Below are 24,305 nucleotides of genomic sequence, written 5' to 3'. Positions count from 1 at the left end.
GTAGATTTCTACTCACAAGATTACAGTATTTTCTTATCATTATATTGTACTAAGAAAGTACAATTACAGTTTTAAATGGAAATGACCAATTTTAAGATTTCATAATGGTTAACACAGTGTTGTTGTTTGAGAAGCTGGTATGCCATCCCGTTTCCTTTGTGGCATCTCAAATTTAGAGTGCCGTTTTTCTTCCTGTTTAACAAAATGTTTGCTGGCATAAATGCTTTAAAAATGTTTTGCCTCCGATATATTCAGAGAGCCTCCATCCTGTTAATCCTGCTCATGATGACAGAGGCTCAACGGTCTGACAATGTATTTCAAAGCCTTTTCTTTTGGTAGTTTTCTTGAAAATATCAAGACAGTGGATTACTGATATTGAGAGCTGTTGTAACGTTTCTTGGCACATAGCCTCACATTCTTATTCAGTCCATTTTTCGTTCTTGGCGCACACACATGCACGCACGCACGCGCACACAATGCTGACAAAGTTTAGCTGCTTCGATTTTTTTTTTTACATTAATATGTGAATCCCAGTAGCCATGGATCTGGTCTTCAGAGAAATAAATAATTGATGAGTAGGAAGCAACATGAAACATCATGTTTTATGAGCTGTACGTTCATCCATGTGATGATAAGTTATACTGTGATCATTCCCCATGTGGTCCATCCACTTGGAATCCCCAAAAGTTCTTCAGATATAGCCTAGAAACCCAAAAGCATGCAAGTGACATCTGGACTTAACAATATGGAGGTCTCAAGAGGATGGCAAGTATTGAACGTCATTTGGATGTTGTAAATCTAACTTACTTCCAGATATGTGTGGGTATTTGTACATATATTTAATACAGATAGATCTACTTAATTTTTGATGTATCTATGTTTCTAAAGAAAACCCTGAATAGGATATGCTCAGTCTTAACACGCTGACTATCCATCAATATTTTATCCAACAGGGGCCATAACAACTTATTTGGTAGCAGGGAGTATCTTAGAAACATACATATTTTCAATGACTCTGAAATTGATGCAGACTCTTGATATTCCTGATGCCAACACTAAAAGCAGTAACATCAAAGTATGGATCTAGGACTGTAGAAATATAAGTTAAAACAAGTCACTGCTTTCATTGCGTTTAATGAGAGTGGTCTTAAAGTGCATTAAGGATTTCAAGCATTTTAGGTTCTATCAGACAGAACAGGAATCATAGACATTGGTTACTGATGTGTAGAGGATTACAAAAAGGAATGTGAAATCATAGAGCGATGTTGCGGTCATTTCATTCATGATATGTTTGTTAACACTACCGAAAGGGCATTTTAATGTTAGTTAAAAAGCCAACCTTCTCCGTGCAAATTAATGTTCACACAGATCGTGCAATTAGAATACTAGAGGGCCCTTTAATGACCCGTCTGTTTAAAATGTAAGTATGCAGGAATGTGAAGATAAACACCTTTCAGAGAGGAGGATTTGCTTCATGTATCACATCAACAGAGTCAGCATGCGTGTATCTCGCAGAACTCCTTAGCTTTGCTGAACTGGAAAGTGACAGGTTTTAGGCTGCCTAAGGCTGCAGCGTAATAGAAATTCAATATAACTATCTTTCAAAAGAAAGTAAAAGCACACTTCCATACAATACACCTTAATTTCAACACATCTGCCTAGAAATGCGGACTTGTGTGAGAAAGCAAGTCAAAGAGCACAGAATCTCAATCCCACCCTATGACAAAAATACATTGTGACACATTGTCCATATAGACAGAAGCCTTTCAGTGAGTCTGAAAGGAACAATAGCAGAACTTCACGTTACATTTTCCAATCATAATTTTAGAAATACCTCGGCCACAATAACACTAGCTGAACACAGCTGAATTTCAACTCCGTACTCTCTTACCTTGCAAAAGCCTACAAAAACAAACAATCAATAACAATGTTGGGTCTTTTGATCATTAGAAAAAAGAACAAAGACAATATTCATTAGTATATGCTTCATAAAAGTACTTACCCACAAACTCTCCCATATTTATTAATCAGTTCCCTGTGTGCATCCCAAAAGCCCTGTAATAAAGTATATGCATATATTACAAATGAAAACTCATAGAATATCCATAGCCACACAGACATTTGATCTGCATTTACAATGAATAGCTTTGTGTTTGAAATGTTTCTTGTTTAAGATGTACATGTGAAATCCTGTATTTTGTGGACATGGGAAAGATATCACCTTTTCCACCATATACAATATCATTAACAGTTTTGTCACAGGCCTAAATAAACCAAGCAGGAAGTTCCAAAAGATAATTATCCTGAAAGATTAATCAAATTCTCAATGAACGGCCACTCAGAATCCGAGGAATGGCAGATGGCGGAATGTCTCAGAGTTTTATTGCCTTTTAAAAAATATAGTTTACTTTACTTTTAATGTTTCACAGCCTATTGATTTTTTTCTTGACCACTGTTTGCAATGTATGTATTATAGATTACTAAATAAAAGTCTTTAGGGTTTTGCCATCATTGGGGGTCTCAAGCTTCATACAATGAAGTAACCCAACCACAGAATGTTACTCAGTAACATAATGATTAATTGCATAGATTTCCCCACAATCTTTGAATGTTTTATTCTAAGACTTGTGTTCATTACATAAAATGTCTATGACACGGTGAGTAAAATATTTCAAAGTTCAAAGTTAATAATTTATGTAGATAACATGGAAAAAATCTGTCATTCATTTAAACAATATACAAATACACACAAAATATAGCATTTTGAATTGCTCATTTAATTCACTGACTTCTAGCAAATAGTTTTTTGTATCAAGTTTAATTGAAATATACTTGCTTCAGTTTTTTCTTAGCTACAACAATTTTCTTCTTAGAATATTAGGACAACATTTGTAGGACAGTTGTAGAAGATTTGCGTGAGACAAGATTTTAAAGTCTAACACAGGGACAAAAGGTGGGATCATCATGAAATGTCATTTGTTCTATGTGGGTGGTCTGTCCAGGCCATTTCTAACCCTGAATAAATAGCCTGATTCAAGTTCACTTTCCAGTATTATCCATCTATGGTCACAAGGGCCACACAAAAAATGCCATTATGACAAGTAAACATGTCAGTAAAATAAAGTACAACGCTTTCTCCTAATTCTAATAAAGCACATAGTGACCAGGAAGGTTTCACATTGGGTACAAGGCTAATTAATCGTTCTGACTTTAGTTTAACAGTAAAATAACTGGAAATTAAAAATTAAGAATAATCTAAGCAGCTCAACAAATATCCTTAACCCAGTGGAACAGAGAATTCTGTAAAAATGAAGAATTCTGGAATTATACTATAGTTATGGTTTGATACACAATCAGCAAGGATGTAAGTAAATACATAAAGAAATAAATACATAACATTAAACACAACCTATTTAAAGAGTGTTATTTTATAATGCATTATACTATTTTAAGATTATATATGTATTGGAATATATTTAATACATGACATGGTATAGCCAGAGAAAGAGAGTTAGATGTAGGACAAAGACAAAGCAAGACAAAATTAATTATATACATATTATCTTTTGGTAAATTTAATGTAATATGTTAGTGTAATCACAGTTAATATGTAATATAAGACTAGTACAGAATACGGTGCAAGATTTCATTCAGTAGTTCAAATGTTAGTAGAAATGTGGTCAAAGTTACATCAGTGCTACGTGAAGTAGACACAAAGCAGTAAAAAGCTCAATATGCCCAAAGAATAACAATAACAGTTTAAAAAGCATTAGCAGCTTCACAGCTACAACACTGATAACTATACTGCTTCAGATGAACATGTCCCAATGCCTTTCATCTTCTCACCTCGCTAAATTAAGGGCATGCACACAGGAATAAATTAGCAACAGAGATATTGGTTGCTACTTCATACTGATCTCTTTATTCCACTCATGTATTCATTTTCTTTTCCTTAAATAACTGTGCTACAATGCTTCAATGTATATTTATCTGGTTGTGTACTGTAAGTGACTTCATTATGTAACTGTATTTTGGAGGCCATTATTCAGATGACTAAATTTTTCCACTTTAAAATCAGTTTCATAAATCAAATCATAAACCTAGCAATTAGTTTTCTGGCATAAGCACATAACCAATAATAGTTTATGCCTTTAATATTTTATTTCCATACTCTCTTGTGGACAGCTAACAGGAATATTTTTATATGATGATGTCGATGATATACTGGCTTATGAAACAGAAAATCGCAAAGACAATTTTAGTGTACAGATGCAAGGACTACATATGGGAACTGTACACTCGCTCTGGATTACAAAAAGTCAACCTGCCCGTACACTAGCGCCTAATCTTATCTCACAGAAAGGTCCAGTATACAATGCTGAAAGCTAAACTGATAAACAGAATCGTATTTGAGATAGATATGATAAATAGATATTTATTTTCTGATGACTTCTTGATTGGACTTTCTCTGTCACAGTAATTTGAATAAACCTCACTTCATCAGACTTCTTTGTTTAGTACTTTAATGTGGTGCTCACAATAAATTGGATCTCTGTATAATAAAAGATCAAATTTGGTAACAATGTGGCAAGTGCTTTCTCAATTATAAAGCAATAGAAAGTCTCCAACAGCAAAATATATGGAGTTCATTAATTGAAAATGCCATCAACAACACTTGCACCATCTTTAAAACAAACAAACAAATTATACCAAGTGCCTAAATTACATTCTTATGTATTCCCCTTTTATTATTAAACAGGTCTTGTATATTACTTGGAATATAGTGATTTTGGACTAAATAACTCCTAGTATTTCTCCCACTGCACAAAAAAGTAAACACTAAATCTAAAATCCTGAAAACAAAGCACCTTCAATTTTTTTTAAGTGGAACTGTACAATAAATGCAATGATATTCTCTAATCCCAAGCGTTTATATCATTCAGAGGTAGTGTGAATACTCCATTAAGGCTGGTGTGGCTGACGAGACGAATCAAGGCTCTTTCTGCCTCTGTTAAGTGGCAGTTCTGGCTCCTGATCAGGCACACATTCACCCACTACAAAAGATGTCTGTGCAGCGCCTGCAGCAGTCTCCCACTAGATGTCACTGCCAAGCAAAGGCAGGGCCGCCCTGAGAAACTGGCTCTTCGCTGTTTCGGGCTGTGAAGCTTTCCCGGAGTCTGAGAAAGTGCAAAACCCTGGGAAATATGTTGTTTACAAACAAATGCCTGCATCTTTGTCACACTCAGCCATCAGTTGTTGGAGTCCGGTTAGCAGCGTTACCCAAATCGAATACCCGAAGAAAACGTGGTGGCGTCAAAGCTGATTGAGAAGTGTGAGTGGCGCCTGTCAGAGCCAGCTGGCTCCAGGATCAGTGGAAGATCTTTCCAAATGGAGACATTTGTTCCAGAAAGACATCTCACTTGCCATTATTGGCGTAGGATGGATCTTCTGTGTGCTGCGTTTCTATGGGTGGGTGGTTGGGGGTGCAGTACACACGAATTGTCTTCAGTTTCAGATTGGAATACTCTTGAAAATGTCAGGCACGAACAAAACCCCACAAATACCACCTGAATCTTGACTCAGTAAGAGTGCTTACACAGGCTGAATTTAGTATGAACCGAGGGGGCTCTTTAATGCCATTTGAACATTGCTGCCTAGCAATTTCTACTTAGAGTAGTAAGGTAAAAAAAAAAGAGAAAGAAACATTCTAGGCAACTCCCATCTGGATTAAAGAGGAGAGATGCTCCCCAGTTAAAAGGATCCTTTGCGAGCTGAAAGCCAGCCTGAAACTAAGCAAACAAAGAAGATCTTGTCCAGCTAAGGTGCTGAGAAATAGCTCCAGTCGTTGATATGCAAGGCAGCAGTGCAGCCTGCAGCTTGCTCGCTTTAGAGTTAATTAAGCACCAGACTTTACTGGCACGGTGCCCCCCTCCCCCCCTTGCGATAGCTGGCAGTGGCATTCCTTAAACCCGCTCATCTCTGAACTGGCTGCGGTGCCCATCCTTCACAGCACTGCTTTTCAGAAGACTCGGATTTAGTTTGGATTTCATTTCTTGTTTGGAGTTCAGGGGTTCTGCTTCCTGTTTGTTTGTTTAAACAGATACTGTCAGCTTCAGCTTCAAAGGTTGTTCAGGTTCTTTTCAGTTTACAAACTGCCCCACCACTTGCATTCTTTAAGAGAGAGTAGCATCCATACAAAATGCAATGGGATTTCACAGAAAGGATCCAGCCAGCTGCTAGAGTTGCTCATTTCATATAGATTGTTCCAATAAATACTCTTGACTGGTTTAATCCACATCCCCCCTCCACCCATGTATAATTGCCTAATCAAAAGGGAATAGTTGTTTTGCATTTGGATGTTTTTACCTTCACAGTTCTCCCTGGACATTTCGGTTATGTATTTAGCAAACCTATTTCGGGATCTATTCTGCATTTCGGTGCTGGTGAATTATGGATTCATAAAACAGCGTGATGTAATGGTTTGAAACATATGAGGATTTTTTTTATGAGGAATATAAATGTTAAATTATTATTTTTGCGTTACATAAATATTTGTGAATATCAGTCAGAGTGCAATGTCTTTTTTTAATAAAATGTTTTGCTTAAATCGAGCTGAGATTTCACCATCACCTTCTAGCAACATTTTGGGGGATGTCCAGGTATTAGAAAATCAAAAACTGGACTGAGTTAGGGTTGTGTTTTTGGTTTGGTTTTCAAAAAACAGTTTACATTACATTTTCCCATTATTTAATTTCAACCTCGTATCATATACTGCTGTTAGTGTTTGTAAATGAATTGGTTATTTGGTTCTTGTTTCTGCACATTCAGTCTTTTAAAGCTTGACAAACAGCAGTGCTGTACAGGACTTGAGAAAAGGGGTTTCACCAACTGAAGGCAGATTTCTGCATGTGTCCTGGAAAACTGAACCTACTGCTGTACAGTCCTCTAAGGCTCTTTGCTGTAACTTTGTAAACTGAAATTGTTGCAACATTTATATAGCCCTCCCCACTCCCTCCCACCTCCACCTTAGCATCAGACCCAGATGGATCATGTTGGAAGCAGAATGTGGTGTCAGAGATGACAGAAAATAGCCCTCGGAACACAAATTACAGGATATGAAATAGGAAAGTAATAAAAGAAAGGACCAAAAAAATAATGATATGAAACTAGAGCATAATCCAGTCATTGTCAAATGAGCAGATCTGACATTCAAACTTGAGGTTCACAAATGTTATGGGGAACAGCATTATTTCCTTGGGGGGGGGGTAATTTAAATATCAGGAAGGTTCGATTAGTATAAAGTCAGAAATCTAATTCTGCAAAAACTGGCCTTGCCATTTGATCTTATGGCCCTAGATGGGAAGGGAGTAAAGCTCAAAAGAAAAATCACATTTACTGCCATTTGAAACGCTGGATGCTGGTTTACCCCTGTGGTCACAGACTCCATATAGAGAGTTAGAGCATTAATTTAGCCATTATATACCACCTCCCCCTTCTCCTTCACATATTCATCATAAGGAAAATAAAGCAATTTTCAGCATGTGTAATCTATTTAGGGATCACATCCTATTAAAAGTCATTACTCGTATGTCTCCTTTAATGAACACATCTAATGAACTGCAGCATGCGCAGCGTAAGCAATATTTCAGTCGCCTAGGGGACTTTAACTGATTTAAGCATGGATTTCGCCACAGTGCCGAGCCACAGTGCTCAGTCCCAGTGACATGAGAGACCATGAAGGTGAAATGCTTTTCCACTTTGGCGTTCAGAACGCTTGTGGAGTGACCAACTACTGTCCCATTCTCCTTGAAGACTCAAAAAAGTGACATACGCTGCTGATGCCTTTCGAAATGAAGACTCTGCATGCTCCTGTTTATCCTTATTGAATCTGCTCATTTACAGTATGCAATATATCCTTTATATTTAACAAGTAGGCAGCACAAGTTCTTAAACTTGATTCTGCACAGAATATTTTTCCAGAAGCAAAATGAAAAAGGTGTGTTACCTAGACTCAGTGTTAAAGTCAACCTAAGTGTGTGATCAGACCACAGGTGGATTTGACGCTGTATCGGGCACGCCCCAGAGCAACCAATCAGCACAGCCCCATGAATGAGGAACCCACTACGCCAGAAGACATGTCCCCTGACCATTTGGGGTATGAAAGCTCCACCAAGTCTAGAGGGAATGATGTCACAATAACAGGCTTATTTCAAACGCTTATTTATTATTTATATTTATTCTAGCAGTCCTATGTCATAAGTGCAGTCAAATATCTATTCTTCCTCAATCTTTCTCATCGATATTGATTTGGTATAGCGTCCTTCGCAGAGTTGACACAGAGCGCTTTACACATAGAAATCAAATTCTAACTCTCTCTCAGTTACAGTGCCCTTATGTCACAGAATAGTTTGGACTATAGAGTCCAGGTTGAGTACAGACATGGATAAATCATATATAAGAAACTCTTTACCTGGCGAAAAAGGAATAAGTTCCCAAAGAATGGAGCTGTCTTGGGGTGCTTGATGCCAATCCGTGCCAATGCAGAATAGGGGTGGACTGAATACCTAGTGGAGAAGGGAAAAAATGCCTTTAGTAAGTAGGTGATAAAATACCCAGGCCTATTGCATATTCTTGCCGCTCACAGATTACTCAGGGATTTAATCACACAGATATGCTGCCTAAGCACAGTGATTCTAAGCTGCAGACAATATTTTGACACTTCCAGGATTTATTTGTCCCGATGAATGCAAATTCTTAGTGGAAAAAAAAATGAAAGAAAGAAAGAAGGAAGAAAAAAAGAAATACATTATTCATATTAACTGTTATTGCTGACACACACAAGGTCCTGGAACATATTTTGTGAGAATTTATGGCACGTTGTATGTTGAGACAAGCAGACCTTACTCAGATGTTTAGTATGTCATCTCTGACACCCCTCCACCTGGAAAGCTGCTACTGGTGGCGTAGACATTTTTATAGTTGTTGTACAATATAGGATATAAAGAATAATAAAGCATCATCGCAGCTCAGGTTATATTTGTGTCTCTCTTAAACCCCTTACCTGGTGTTTTTTTTATATTTTAATGGCTTAATAGGAGTAAAAGAACTGTCACCCCAGTCTGACGATGGACATTGAAGCCGAGATTTTATACACAAGAGCATTGTTGGGTCAGGAAATGTAAGTCACCTTAAGAGAGAATATTAGAAAAGGGAAAACTGATAGTGGTAGAACTAGGTACCTGTGATCTTTCCAATGCAAAGTGCTCTAGTTGACACAGAGGAAATGTGGGCATTTGTTATATAGGTGAAAATTCTTCGCAGAAGCTGCAGTTGCATTAGATGGTGTCCCCAAATGCCAGTGACATGAGAGAATCACAACAAACAGCATGCAATGCACTAAATGGTAGTAAATATTGATGTGATCTTATTGCCTTGACAAGAAAATTAAAACTACAAAGCATCACACTTCCAACAGAGGATATTCTTTAAATGCAGTCAGCTTAAAGCTCACATTGCGCAAATGTGCATGATTGAGGATTGCCTTTTAACATTTCTCTTTCCTTTCAAAGCGAACATTTGATGTGCTAACCGAGAGAAATGCCACCTTTTCTCTACACTGGAGATCATTAAAAGTGTTACTGTCCAGCCTTCGTGACGTCATGAACAAGAGCAACAGCAGCACCCTCACATCTACACATACTGGTGATTTTGTTTTCCTTCGCAGCAGCTTGGATAGCAACAGATCATTTTTATTTTGTATTTTCTCATATATACAGATGATACATGAATAAACTTTGTGTTCTACTTGGGGTTTGTTTTGGAAACTGCAGCGCCAAACAGTAAATGATGGCATATGAGTTGTGGAATGTTTAATGTAAGTTCACACGTTCATGGTGGGCTTGTCTCTACTTTCAACTCAGCCTTTGCACTTGTGTTTCTCTGAAGCTTAGCATAGGCTGATCTGCCACAGCTGACAGGTAAATCACACCACACCAAAAAAAAAAAGCCTCTTTTCACAGAATCAGTGCACTGTGCTTAACCCAGTGCACAAGCTACGACATGTCACATTTTATATTAATACTGCTAGGCTATATGCCCTGGTAGGCTGACAGACTGACAGACTGACAGATGCTATGCATACATTAATGTGCTGCAAAGGAAACCTGCAACACCAGACAGATGTCTACAGTAAATCAGTTTGATCAGCTGGCATAAATATCTCAGTCGTGCAATCGCCGCAAATATGCCAGGGTGGAGGGAATCCAGGACACACCAATGGCTCTCAGAAGGACAGAGACCACGAGAGGAACATAAAGTTCAGAAGCACATTATCATTGAACCACATACAGCAGCTATAGACATTTCACAGGCATTACTATGCTTCTCATGCCAGTAATCTGTAAAAGCTGATGGGAGCATTTGCAAGGAGAAAGAGACTAAAAAAGGTTAGGATGTAACCCATCAGTTGCCCAAATACCTTTGTCAAAGTATAATATTGCTTCCTCATTGTTCCGTTGCATTTTATTCATGTTATGCAGCATTCTGTTTTATTGTAAAACAGAAGATCTGCATTAAATTATTTGGACAATTAGATATTGGAGAAATCTATTTGACTTGCGTGTCTTCTAATTGTTTGTAATTGCCCAAAAAAATTTGACTGCAACTCTCTGTTGGATAACGTTTTTTTAAATACTTTTACACAACACACAAATAATTATTCAGACAGAAACAGAAGCTGCCATTTTAAGATCCTCTGATGTCTTTGGAAGAGAAACGTTCTGACATGGAAATTCAGAGCGAACCCCAAACTAATGCTGTCTCCTTCCCAATTGTATATTTGCCCACAAACACCCCAGTGATAATACGTCTGATGGCTTTCTCATCCACATCCATCCCACATATGTGCTAAAAATCACATAACACGATGTATATCACACATCACATGAATGCAAAAGCAATCATAGTTCCCTTAAGAATAAATAAAATTATACCTTTGGTCCAATACATTACAATATAATAGTTCCTCAAGATCCTGCTTCAATGTAACCAATTAATTTAATATCCAGACTCATAAAAGCAGATGTATGATTAGGTCCCTTTTGTTTTCTTGTTATTGGAATTCTTACAGGAGGTTCCAAAGAAACCAACAAACGACCTCAGGCGATTATCCAGGAAATGCAGAGAACACATAGGACCACTATCTGGGATCAAAATAAGTTTGTTTATTTGGAACCTCAAATACAAATTCAAATGAAAAGAAAATTAAAGGATTGTGTTTGGATCAACGAGTGCGGACATGCGATTCATTGGCTGCTTTACTGGCTCTCCTGCTTCAGATAGATATGTGTAGATTTTCTCTATTAAAAAAGCACACAGAGGCCTGCTAATCCATTGATGATTTGTTTTATTTTTTAAAAGGTATTCAGCACTCATGTATGTTATAAGTACGAATTATTGGCAGTGTAACATGACCATGTTCATTAGGGCTCGTCTAAAAGTTATTTTCAGAGCTAAAGGAACACAGTCCAATAAGCCAAACAAGACTGTCTTGTCCTGTGCTTCAAAGTGAGGTATAATCACCGATGGTTACTTGTGTCAGACGTTAATTATGTATTTTCCAGGAATGGAACTGTCCCTTGACTTCTATTAAACTTGACACCCAAGTGACGGATTGTATTAAAGATCGCGTGCTATGAGTTCAATTGTTTTTATGGGATATTGTGTCAGAATCGATGGCATTTTATGGTGAGTGCCCATACTTCTACCAACATGAAAACAGAATGTTACTCAACGTACCCTGTGACTGAGTGCTTCAAGAACAAAAATGCCTGAATCCTTGTGTCACTTCAGACCCACAGAACATTCCTGGGAGGAACCGGAAGAGCCAACACACAGCAGTAAAGTAGATAGTATGGTGCAGGGATTGGCCCTCTGGCCCTCTGGCTATCTATCAAATAGACTGCAGCAGACATTAAGGCCAAGACAGGGCCTACACTCACTCTCGTACATGGTGAACAGCTGCATTGTGATACACATCTGTTGTCCCAATAACTTGTCTGAATGCTGCTGGCAGAATTTATGAAAATATACTTACATCCTTTTAATATTTTTTTGCCCTATTAAATCTATTAAATATGCCCACTATACTGCACTTTCAACATAAAAACACATCAAAAACAAAAAATAAAGTATAATACAAAAGTCAATCTCAGTAATAAAGAATGAAAGAATGATGAAAGCCTCAGGTTGTATTGTTTGTCTATACTTCATATCAAAGTAGTTGCCGTGGAAACAAAGTTTTACAGAATTTGCATTGGCGGCTTCATTTGAGACGGTGGGGTTTTCAGACCATAGGATGTGGGTTACATTACCCCCATGGCTTATAGATTTCCCTGTCCTCATTATCTCTCCATTGCCATGTCATTGTGAATGGAGTCTAAATATCTGTCTACTGATTAACTGGGAAGCCAGTCATTTTAAATCACACAGAATGTATTAACTGGAGTATTCTAAATTGTCGTTTCTATGCAATTAAAGGGCAAAATCATACACAAACAGAATCCGTTATGTTCTGTGCAACGTGGGCCTTGAGTCAGGGAAACTGACAGTTCTTGTCCTGAGCTATCAGTCCTGGCCTGGATTACTATGAGATACTAGGATTGGGCCAGATCATGACACTGGAAGACACTGATTAGTCCTCAACCCAAAGGTTTTCCTCGTCTAATATGAAGTCTGCTGTATTGGGGTGAGCCTTCAAGACAAGTTTTTGCTGTATGATAGTATTGTATTTTCAACAGACTTCTCTAAATACCCATTTGATTGACTGATTAACAGCAGGTTGCAGTGGTTGCTTAATCCAAGGAATTAGGCCATCCAAAGCAGGCAGAAAATCACGATGGCAAAATATTCCCTGCTCTTGTGCTTAACAGATTACTTCCAGCATTGTACCACTAAGAATGAAATGTTTAAAAGGTGATTTTGACTCACATTTGAGCAAGTTTTTAATGTTTATTTCTTTGTCTGTTAATAAATGCCAACAGGAAATTAAATGACAACAAAATAACCCATCAAATATGATGCTAGAGGGTTGATTTCCACAGGCCTATTTCTAAAAATAAGGTTCAGTTGAAAGAACACACCACACTTTCAATCAGCTGCCAAGACCCTCAAACTACAAAAAGGTATGGCAATGCGTCACCGGCCAAATCAATAGTTATGGGCTCTCAGTCAACCTTTAATTAAACAATAACCAGCTCAGTGTTCTGTGCAAGAAACAATGAAAATCAATTAACAACAAAGTTTGAGTCCTGCGCTGTGCTGTGTTTGCTCCTCAATCTGCACATCTGAGTTATTGATGAAAGCCAGCATGTGATGATTTAGCCATGAGCTTCTGTTAACTGCATCTTGAGCAATGTAACTCCAAATTGACTCAGATTGCTTTCTCCTGATCACTCAATCAGAAACATCCCTGTGAGGGTGTCCATAAAATAAAATGAATCACTCAGTAAAAGAGCATATTAGTACCGCCTTCATAGCATCTAAACTGCCCAGTGTTAGTTGGGGGTGGGGGCGAACTGTACAGGGCTATCCCATTAAGAAAATACTGCATTTGCCCCAAATTAACTGATTGATATTAAGATTAAAAAAATATAAGTATACTGAAGCTGTTACAATCTCTGATCTTTGGCACTATGTTTTATACCTTTCCAGTGATATTTGAACAAAGCCCCACCTTTCAACAAAATCCTACAACTTTTGGATGACATGAAAAGTGCAAGTGCAACTAGTACTCGCATAATATCCCCATATTCTATAATGTGTAGAACAATTCGAACTAAACGAACATCTGTAAGAGTCTCTAGCACACTGCATTCAATGTAGTAGTAAGAGTGTCTGCTTTTTTTTTCTTCAATCTATTTAGTCCTACTCATTAGATTTGATCTATCAAGACCAGGGCAGAAGCCTTCCTGTCAAAGCAGCCCTCCACTCGTAAGAGCAAAATCCAGATGGCATGCACAGAGCCTCCAACCCATGCAATGTTAAGCCACTGCTTCATTTCACGCTGCGAGTCCCCAGCACAAACAGCAGAGATATAGTACTTCAGAGGACTAATGCAGCTCTCCTACTAATAGCACTGGAAACTCACAAGGGCCTGGTAAACCACAAGTTTCACTGGTGCACAGTTGGCTGAAGAAAAACCCCGGCCAAGTTCAAGTCAGTATTCAGAGGAGACACTTATGTGGACTGAGCAATTTGAGAGCACATATGGCCTATATTTGAAAGCCCAGGAATGCATTTCAAGGAACCATAAAGCATCATTTTGAATGCGTCTCCTGTCCGAGGAGCCTTAAGATTCATTGCTATTTTTAAAATTCTGCAGTTTACGTTCGGACCGTTTATAAATATTCGGTAAGCTGCTCTCAGACAGGGAGCTCCACCAAGCCTGACCTACTGCCACAAAACCATCCGATTTCTAATAAGAAGCCAAAACATAATGTATTCAAACTCTGTATTCTGTAAATCTTGTACTAAATCAATCAATCAATAAATGAACATGATTCATCCCAAAAATATACAAACAATATATTAAAATAGGCAATAAACAAACATTATTTCTCATTTGCTTTATCTTACTTGAGGTTGGTATGTTGTGTATCAGTTTAAGTTTCTGGTGAAGAGATTATTTTAAGCCTTTCTTTAAACATATTTTTGACATCATGGTCCAGAAGGAATGCACTGCTTTGAATGCTGTCATTGAAAACTGCAAACATTCAGTCTGTTTAATGGTCAAAAGCAAGATAGAGCACTAAGCAAACCTTGATAATAACATGACGATTGCCAGGAATAATGACCAGCAGCAACATTGCTAGAAATGTTTGCTTCCATCTTAATTTTCTCTGCATGAATTACCAACGTTTTTACCCCTAGGAGAATGGTAACAGGCAGTGGCATTGGCTGTCAGGAGAAAGGTGACAATAAAATACAAAAATCTTGTTTTCATTGAAAGCAAAACTGAGGAATGCAACATAAAACTGGGACTGAATACATGCCATTTCCAATTTACCGAGAACAATGGCCTAGCTTGTCAACATTGTAGAAGCAAGACTGTGGCTTGAGATACAAGATTATAGCAGCAATTAGCCTGAGACATAATGTCCTGAAGCACAAAGCACAGCACAAACCTAACACACTGTCTTGAATACTGTCAGTTAAGTGGAACTCTGTAGGATTTATACTGAAAGGATTACATGGATAGCTGTTCAGGTTATGGAGGTTCCTATCTCTATAGCTTACCTGGGAGTATAAGACATAAACAGTAAAGACCTCTTACAACACACTCAGTCTCAAAACTGAGTTGTCATCAACCTTTCAGAGCATCTGCCAGTATAATACCCTTATATTATTTAACAAAAAGCTTTTTCTGAAGTATTTAGTCAAGCCGCTTAGGTGGCAGAATCAACCATTTATTCAGCTGTTTGAAGCCTTGCATAAATAATTAATCGGCTACAATGTCCAACAACCTGTCAATGGTCTCAAAATTCAAACTTCGATTTCTTGATATATTGCATAGTCTATCCTAATTGTTTATTTACCTGTATTAGAAACATTTTTGCCACACTAACGTATTATATAAGGAGAACGTCCAGGAGACACAATCTTCCAAAACTCTTCAAGGCAACATACTATTTGCCAATGACATCTTTGGGAAAATGGGATGGAGTGAATTTGGAAGAAACAGCTCACTGTTGAATGGAAATATACCCATTTGTCTGAAGAGAAAGGTATTTGATCAATGCATATTACCAGTGCTATTTTATGGCTGTGAAACCTGTTCATTTAATGAACAGATCGACGCAAAGGAGCATGGAAAGATGTATGGTTGGAATAACAAGAAGAAATAGAAAAGAGAAATGATCAGAGAGAAAATGGAAACATCTTGGGGAGGCCTTCATCCAGCAGTGGATCACTATAGGCTGATGATGTTGGCTAAGTATTATGACATGTCTATGCAAACAAATGCTTTGCTTATCACAGCAAATTGACAATGACAGCCATGACAATGTGGGTTGTAAGCTGCACGAAACTGCACAAACAAACAAACAAATAAATAGGTACATACGAAACAAAATACTCATATCCACGTTATTAATCGCTGTATCTGCAATGTGATTAGAGTCAGGCAGAAGAACACTGGATTCAGACAATACAGAAGTTAGTGACATGCTGGCTGTCTAAACATTACCAAGCTACATAGATCCATCACCAACTCTCAGTGACTGTGTTTATACAGGCTACAAGGCGTGCTTTCTCCCCTGCTTGGAATTCACTAAGACTGATTTGACATTTCTCTTCATGTAGACTGGACAGCTCTGGCTGTAAAACATGCCACAAACTGTAAATAATAGAATATCACAGCTGTTAAATTCAAATGATCACAACAATTATGGTTTAAAATGATCTTAATTAAAATAAAACATGTTATTTAAGTTATTTGAGAGGTGAAGCAATATGGATTTGTTAAGGTAGAGGAGCAAAAGCCATTGTTTATGCTGGATTTTAAACCACAGAAATTCAAATGTTTATGACTTCGCTACACAGAGCTCTTGCTTGCAATGGAAAAATGTCAGTTAGAAAAACAGAACGTAAACGTGTAAATAAATGCGTGAGCCAAATAAACCATGCGGGCGACAAGATCGTTTTTAAGATAGCTGGAGATATGACTGTACACGTGAGTTCATGGAAAAGGCTGGACCCATACAAAGCCCTGAAGGTAACTTTTACGAGCAACCAAACAAGCAAGATAGGTTGAATGGGATTATCTCAAGTTCTAATTATCTTGTATCAAAGGAACCAGTCACTTGCAAGAATCAGAAGATTATGTAATCCTGCTTGTGCTGTAAGCAGGTTTGAAGCGCTCCGATTCAGACTTGGAAATGTGTGTTTTTCACTTCCAAATGTGAAAATACACTAATGAAAACTCATACACTGTGAATTTGTGACTAGTTGGGACTGTTGTGGATGCTTGATGCCACTGGAGTTAGGAGGAGAAAACAAAAGTGGCTGAAGTAGAAGAATTATAGATACATCTGGGTGCTTTCAATATGTAACCACACTCTTATTAACAGTGATCACCAGGGAAACAGGCCCACACAGCAAGCTCTTAAACCTTACACAGAGGTGTGCCACGACATGATTAGCACATCTGATGAATGAACCATCCAGCAACCTTTAATTAAACAATAACCAGCAGACTGTGCTTCTCCGCAGGCAACTGGATCAATGGGAAAAGGGAAGTTGAAACGTACTGGTAGGAACACAGTGTGCCGGATTAGGTGTCTGTGATTTTAAGTTATTGATGCAAGGCTGCATGCAATCGCAACTAATGTTAACAGTACCTCGAGGAGCCAAGGAATGCGAGTTGATTTAGAATACAGTATTTTGATCTCTCAGCCAGAGACATCCCAGGAAGCTGAGGCATGAGAGAAACTAAATCCTTTAAAAAAATGATTTCTGGGTCTGCCAGCATCATGCTCTAGACTGCTGTTTTATAGAACTGTCTCAACAGAATAGCACCCTGGACGCTGCAATGCAGTCAACTTAGCATGCGGGACCCTGCAGGGGAATAATGTGTGAAACTAGGGTTTCCAGAGTGCAGGTGCAGAGGTGAGGGGGGATGGGAGGAACAGTCCTGGGAGGGGTTTAGTCAGAGAGAAATGTTAAAACAACCTTTTGGGTCAAAACTGGCATACTTATATACTTTTCCCCTCTGGGATATAAAAATAAAATTGCAAGATCCCATATCCCATATTCATGGGAACATCTGTTAACCCTAAGTCAAAAGCCCCTAAACAACACATAGCTCTGTGACAGGGACAACCTAAGGGGATAAAGAAAAAAACAGTTATATTCTGAAACTCACCAAGTTAATGTTAGGGAGACACAACCTTCTCGGTTTTCACATCTAAAATTACAGGTCTGTTCCTCTATGCCTTCTATTACTTCCTATATCCTATTACATGATAACCACAGTGGTTTTGTTCAAATATATGCACCTCTCTATAATCAGATATGATTTCACTACTTCGAAACCATCATCCATTTTTTGTTTTGTAACCCTTGGCAGCAAAGTCTAGATTAAATGTTTAAGCTTTATATTAAGTCTTTCAAATGTGAGGTTGTTGAGTCCTGTGTGCCTTCAGCTTTTTCTATTATGCAACAATAAAAGGCATTCAATGAAAACTGATTGATTGGTTCCAATTCTTTCTTTTCAGATGCTAAACTACATTCTATTCACTTTTTATTTGTTTTCGCTCATGTAGGGCTTTTCTTTCCATTAAGAATTTTTCTCCAACTTAAGTTTACCTTTTTTTGAGAAAGAAAATAACAAGCTCATTGTGTTAGAAAATGTAAAGATCCCACTTAAATGGTCTATTGGGATTATTCTGTAAGACTCTTGTGACGCCATACAACCTTGTCAAATAATATTCATCTTTGGGAAAACATGCAGGCGTATTATTAGTATGGTGGTATATGTATATAAATATGGCTTACACTCCCTGGCTTTGACCCCTGCAGCTATTTTGGCAGAGTTCATTTCAGGAACTGGCCCACTTTCAGTGGATTTTGGTAGTAGAGAGAGAGACACAGTCAGAACTGATGGCTTATTCACACAGGCATGCAGCAGGTTTGTAACTGCCAACCCCAACATTTTCTCCCACATTTTGGGTTTCGTCAACTAATCATTAAGTCAAAATTCCAGGGGCCGCACAGGGCTTCTTTAGGATACAGAAGACTCATCTCTGCACAGATGTGATCGTGAATAAACATTTTATTTCTGAATTTTAAAGCTGTAGACAACTTCTGTCAGAGAAAAAAAAACAAGAACTTGCAGTAAAGTGCCAATAATTGTGACTCATAAAATGATAGGGTCATGTTAAAAATGTTGCATTTTACTCTGTATAACTATTAAAACACTAGGGGCCAGGAGTTAACCTTGCTCGGCAATTAATAAAGCCTTTCCAATTGTTATGTATTAAATCTCTGGTGGTATAATTTCTCATGCGCTCTGGCAGAAATGTGTGGAAAACTAACAAAAGAGGGCTGGTAAAGTCATCGGTTGCACGATTCCTTATTTTATTGGCCAATGTTAATATAATTCTGGATATCCTTTATTTTATATAACTATGTCTATTTGGCATTGTCTTGGTATGTTTTCTTGCATATTCTTCCATGCATTCCCAATCATGCCTTTCAACTAATCATTGGCATTTGGCTTATGATTCGTTTTCCACCCCCTGGCCACATGTGTCCCATCAGTTTATCTCAGCTGAGAAAGGTCTGGCCAGTTGAAGTTATCTTCTGAATAAAAGATGAAAACTTTGAAATTCCGAACGCTGTGTCCAACAACTATAAGATCTGAATCATATGAGGGAATTCTGTGATCAAAGCAAGATGACTCATACTGACAAAATGCTATTGTGACCCCTGGTTTTCTTTTTTTGGTGTTGCACATATTTCTGTCAGTTATGAGTTATGATCACGAGTTAAAAAATAAAAGTGCCATTTACAACCCATTAAAATTCTTTGCCAGTGGTATTTTATTCCCTGTAAAAGGCCTACAAATATTCAACACAGATTTTAACAGTCTGACAAATAAAGATAAAAATATATAATTTATGTTTTGAATATGTCATTCTATTCCTTACTAATGTCTAGCAAATGTATACATATTAGAACTGAGGTGCACAGCTTTGGCACTGAACTCCTCATTCACTGGTGCTGAAAAGCAAACCAGAACGAGAACTTCCAAAACCACCACTGTGTAAAGCTGTGCGAAGGTCTTTGTTCACGAGCAGTAGGCCTATATGAAGCAAATGTTTTCTTCAGAGAATCACTACCACAGAAGATATAGTGCCACATGGGAGGCAGTAATTTTGGTTAAGGTAGTGGGAGTCTGAGAACGTTGTGAAAACACGTGACCTGTTTTCAGCAGGAGAGGAGCTGCTTACAATATAGAATCAAGCTGAAGATATGTATAAACCTTAAGTTATATTGCATGTATTTAATTCAGGTATTAATTACCAAACTTTCAAGTGAATGTAGCCTAATTACTTTTTTTATCTGTGATTGATTAACTATGTAAAAATCTTAACACTGTATTGCAATTATTTAATCTGATTATTGTACTAATGATAAATTCTGACATGAGTAATTACCTTTTCACCTGTGACTGATTCAATTTGAAATCTTTAAAGGCATGTGTCTATTGCATACATATTTTCACCCTGATGAACACACGTGAGTGTCGAAACATCAGGTTTTTCTTTAAGTAAATATTTGTTTTGGGGGATTGCAAATTGCGGATATCATTTTCTTTCTTGAAGTGACTTGTTCTCACTGACCTGCACCTCACCTACATGTTTTGTTTCCTTACTTTCTTTCGTTAAAGGTTCCTAAAAATCCCCCCCTCATATTTTCCTCCCCTCTCGACTATACTTTTTGATTTACACTCTGCACAAATTAGCATATATTAAACACAGCCACAGCTTGCCACTCAGATGGAATACATTTGTTTAAAAAACAGTGTGTATAAAATGTTGGATTAAACACAAAGGGCTAGATATTCTTAGGGTTTGCGCACCGTGCAAAGGGGTTAGCGGGTTAGCAAAATTTGCATTATCTGCCATATTCAAAAACCCTGTTTTGCGCCGGGCAACGTCAACTCCACGTCACTGTTGCCAGATTGGGGGATTTTCCGTAAAATGTGGTGCATTTTTAAGTGCCCAGGGGGAAATGTTGGGAATTTATGGATTTGCACAGTTGATTTGCACCTCTTTTACTGTTTTTACTCTTTTACTTTTACTGATACAATGCTCTAGGAAGCTGAAAACACTTCACGAGACCCCCACCCCCCCCCCACCGGACCTTCACTTCATACACTGCTCCACGCACAGCATTATTTCAGGGGCAGCGATTGGACAGCGACATACCAGCGCACAGTCAACAATGGGGCTGTCTGTTTTTATTTATGGTTCTATGTGTGCTGCACCAAAACAAGTTCCTAACATGTTTTATTTTTTTTTGACAAAATGACATTACATACATACATGCATGCATACATAAATACATACATATGAAATGTAGTTGGTAGCATGCAGTGTGTCCGTGGTCATTGCTTGTACTCATGTTGTTTATATTGATTGCCCCTATGCCCCCTTCCCCTGAGCTATTAACTATGACTTCACATCTGGTCTACAATTATTAGCTCACAAATCTAGGTTGTAGGACTTGTATTAAGTGTATTTTTTCTTATGCACTTATGTCATTTTGAACATGTAATTTGTACTGTTTTGATGTGTATTTTTAGACTGTATTGCACTTCTATAATGCTTTATGTTTTGTAAGTAGCACTGGATAAGGGCATCTAGTAACACTAAGTGTAAAGGAAGACATAGGAATGCACTCAAAAGATGACCTTTTCAAGTCTACAACTCTGCAATTTAATATAGAAACAAGGCATATGATACCAGGTCATATAGGAGACTGAAGTTAGACTTAAAACAAAACAAAAACAAATTATTTCTTCCCAGATTGCACCATTATGACATGAAAGGTTTTAGCATACTGCATCATTTTTCTTCATCTAGCATTTTTCCAGTTTTTCTGCCAGGTTTCAAAGACCCAATCTGCTGTCTCACACTATCAATGCAATCTAACCTTCAGGAGGACTGGCAAGTGAAAAGAGAGGGCTCTCTGACTGTGCTTGGACATACTTATTATAAAATCCCATCTTAAACATCCAAATACAGAAAGTTAGGATTTATTCATGAAATATACCATAGCATACAATAACAAATTAATAATTCTGCTGCTTCTGCTAACTGTGCAAAGAACAATGACTGCCCTCTCAGAATTAATGGTGGTCTTTTCAGTCTCCTCCAGGGGTACTGTCCGGTGTTAGCTTTCCATGACAATACACTAGTCCAGTAACGTCATCAGTTGTGGTTAATAGAAGGAATCAATACTAATGTGTATTCTAAAAATAAAACTGGAGAACTGCACAACCTGGTTTGTTCTGCTTATATTTTATGCATAATGCTTTTTCTGCGTGTGTGTGTGTGGGGGGGGGTGGGTGGAATTTTCCCCTCTGCCTCTCTTTTGGAGCTGAACACAAGCCTGCCTGTCAGACAGTTCCAAGACAGCACCTCCATAAATCCAAACAAGTTTGAATTGCACAGCCCACTTAATTGCAGTTGCAGATATAAATTGGTCAGCTGCATGACTGGGTCCGGATGCATTAACTGAGGGGAAATTAACAGCCACTTTCAAACACACACCCACACGCCCCAGAATAGGGAATTAAATTATATAGTTTCCAAAAAAAACATTTTTAACAGACCAGTGTGCACAAACTTTCTATAAACACTTCATACCTTTTCAGAGTCTTGACACACATGCTGATTGTGTCCTCTTGAAGTGCATGTTTTAAAACCTGTATCTCAGGATTATGGGTCCATATTTGCAGCGCCTAGTTTGAATGCAGGCAGTGGCTTTTGGAAACAAGTCATAAAGATAGAGCTAGATGTCCATTGAAAACAATTATTTGAATCAGAAAACTAAAAACAGAACTGTTGTCTACACTCACCTAAAGGATTATTAGGAACACCTGTTCAATTTCTCATTAATGCAATTATCTAACCAACCAATCACATGGCAGTTGCTTCAATGCATTTAGGGGTGTGGTCCTGGTCAAGACAATCTCCTGAACTCCAAACTGAATGTCTGAATGGGAAAGAAAGGTGATTTAAGCAATTTTGAGCGTGGCATGGTTGTTGGTGCCAGACGGGCCGGTCTGAATATTTCACAATCTGCTCAGTTACTGGGATTTTCACGCACAACCATTTCTAGGGTTTACAAAGAATGGTGTGAAAAGGGAAAAACATCCAGAATGCGGCAGTCCTGTGGGTGAAAATGCCTTGTTGATGCTAGAGGTCAGAGGAGAATGGGCCGACTGATTCAAGCTGATAGAAGAGCAACTTTGACTGAAATAACCACTCGTTACAACCGAGGTATGCAGCAAAGCATTTGTGAAGCCACAACACGTACAACCTTGAGGCGGATGGGCTACAACAGCAGAAGACCCCACCGGGTACCACTCATCTCCACTACAAATAGGAAAAAGAGGCTACAATTTGCACAAGCTCACCAAAATTGGACAGTTGAAGACTGGAAAAATGTTGCCTGGTCTGATGAGTCTCGATTTCTGTTGAGACATTCAGATGGTAGAGTCAGAATTTGGCGTAAACAGAATGAGAACATGGATCCATCATGCCTTGTTACCACTGTGCAGGCTGGTGGTGGTGGTGTAATGGTGTGGGGGATGTTTTCTTGGCACACTTTAGGCCCCTTAGTGCCAATTGGGCATCGTTTAAATGCCACGGCCTACCTGAGCATTGTTTCTGACTATGTCCATCCCTTTATGACCACCATGTACCCATCCTCTGATGGCTACTTCCAGCAGGATAATGCACCATGTCACAAAGGTCGAATCATTTCAAATTGGTTTCTTGAACATGACAATGAGTTCACTGTACTAAACTGGCCCCCACAGTCAGCAGATCTCAACCCAATAGAGCATCTTTGGGATGTGGTGGAACGGGAGCTTCGTGCCCTGGATGTGCCCACAAATCTCCATCAACTGCAAGATGCTATCCTATCAATATGTGCCAACATTTCTAAAGAACGCTTTCAGCACCTTGTTGAATCAATGCCACGTAGAATTAAGGCAGTTCTGAAGGCGAAAGGGGGTCAAACACAGTATTAGTATGGTGTTCCTAATAATCCTTTAGGTGAGTGTATGTTTAAAAACAGATTTCCTGGTAGAAATCAATGGCAACAGTCACACAAAAAAAACATTTACATGCTGCATGATTATCTCCCAATCAACAAACACATATCTATAATTATAACAGGCACAAAGCACTTTACTTACCAGTACAGTAGAGCTATGAAGACAACGAACAAGCTGACTGAGACAGATGTCCCATTGGCTTGCAATTGAAACTGCTTTAGGACATCCACAATGGCCTCCATTCTCCTGAGCAGCAGATGCCACCCTGAGTGAATGACCTGACTTCAGAGTGCTGTCCAAACCTGCTGCAGAAAGCATCCAAGAAAGCAAGAGGAGGGGAAGACATTTTAAACAACGTAAATGAGAGCAATTGAAGTCTTTTAATGAGGGTAGTACATAGAATTAGTAGTTTGCATGCATTTAATTTCTCACATGCTGTATTTCCTGTTTGCGC

General features: G+C 38.3%; 1 protein-coding gene across 4 annotated transcripts in view; it reads right to left on the bottom strand.

The window, feature by feature from the left end:
* tbxas1 (thromboxane A synthase 1 (platelet)) overlaps positions 1–24,305 on the bottom strand; it is a 93,701-nt gene that overhangs the window by 52,269 nt on the left and 17,127 nt on the right. For 2 of the 4 annotated variants that reach the window (XM_066724209.1, XM_066724213.1), the window contains exons 2-4: positions 23,993–24,156; positions 8,471–8,564; positions 2,003–2,055 (exon numbers count right to left, since the gene is read on the bottom strand). In XM_066724209.1, coding sequence (XP_066580306.1) covers positions 2,003–2,055; positions 8,471–8,564; positions 23,993–24,093 — 248 coding nt within the window. In that variant the 5' untranslated portion in view covers positions 24,094–24,156. The remainder of the gene's footprint in view (positions 1–2,002; positions 2,056–8,470; positions 8,565–23,992; positions 24,157–24,305) is intronic. The other 2 variants (XM_066724211.1, XM_066724212.1) reach the window with 1 other exon arrangement.

This window comes from Amia ocellicauda, chromosome 15 (genome assembly GCF_036373705.1).
Source record: "Amia ocellicauda isolate fAmiCal2 chromosome 15, fAmiCal2.hap1, whole genome shotgun sequence".
Lineage (NCBI taxonomy): Eukaryota > Metazoa > Chordata > Actinopteri > Amiiformes > Amiidae > Amia > Amia ocellicauda.
Note: the sequence above shows the minus strand (reverse complement) of the source record. Positions and strands in the feature narration are given on the sequence as shown.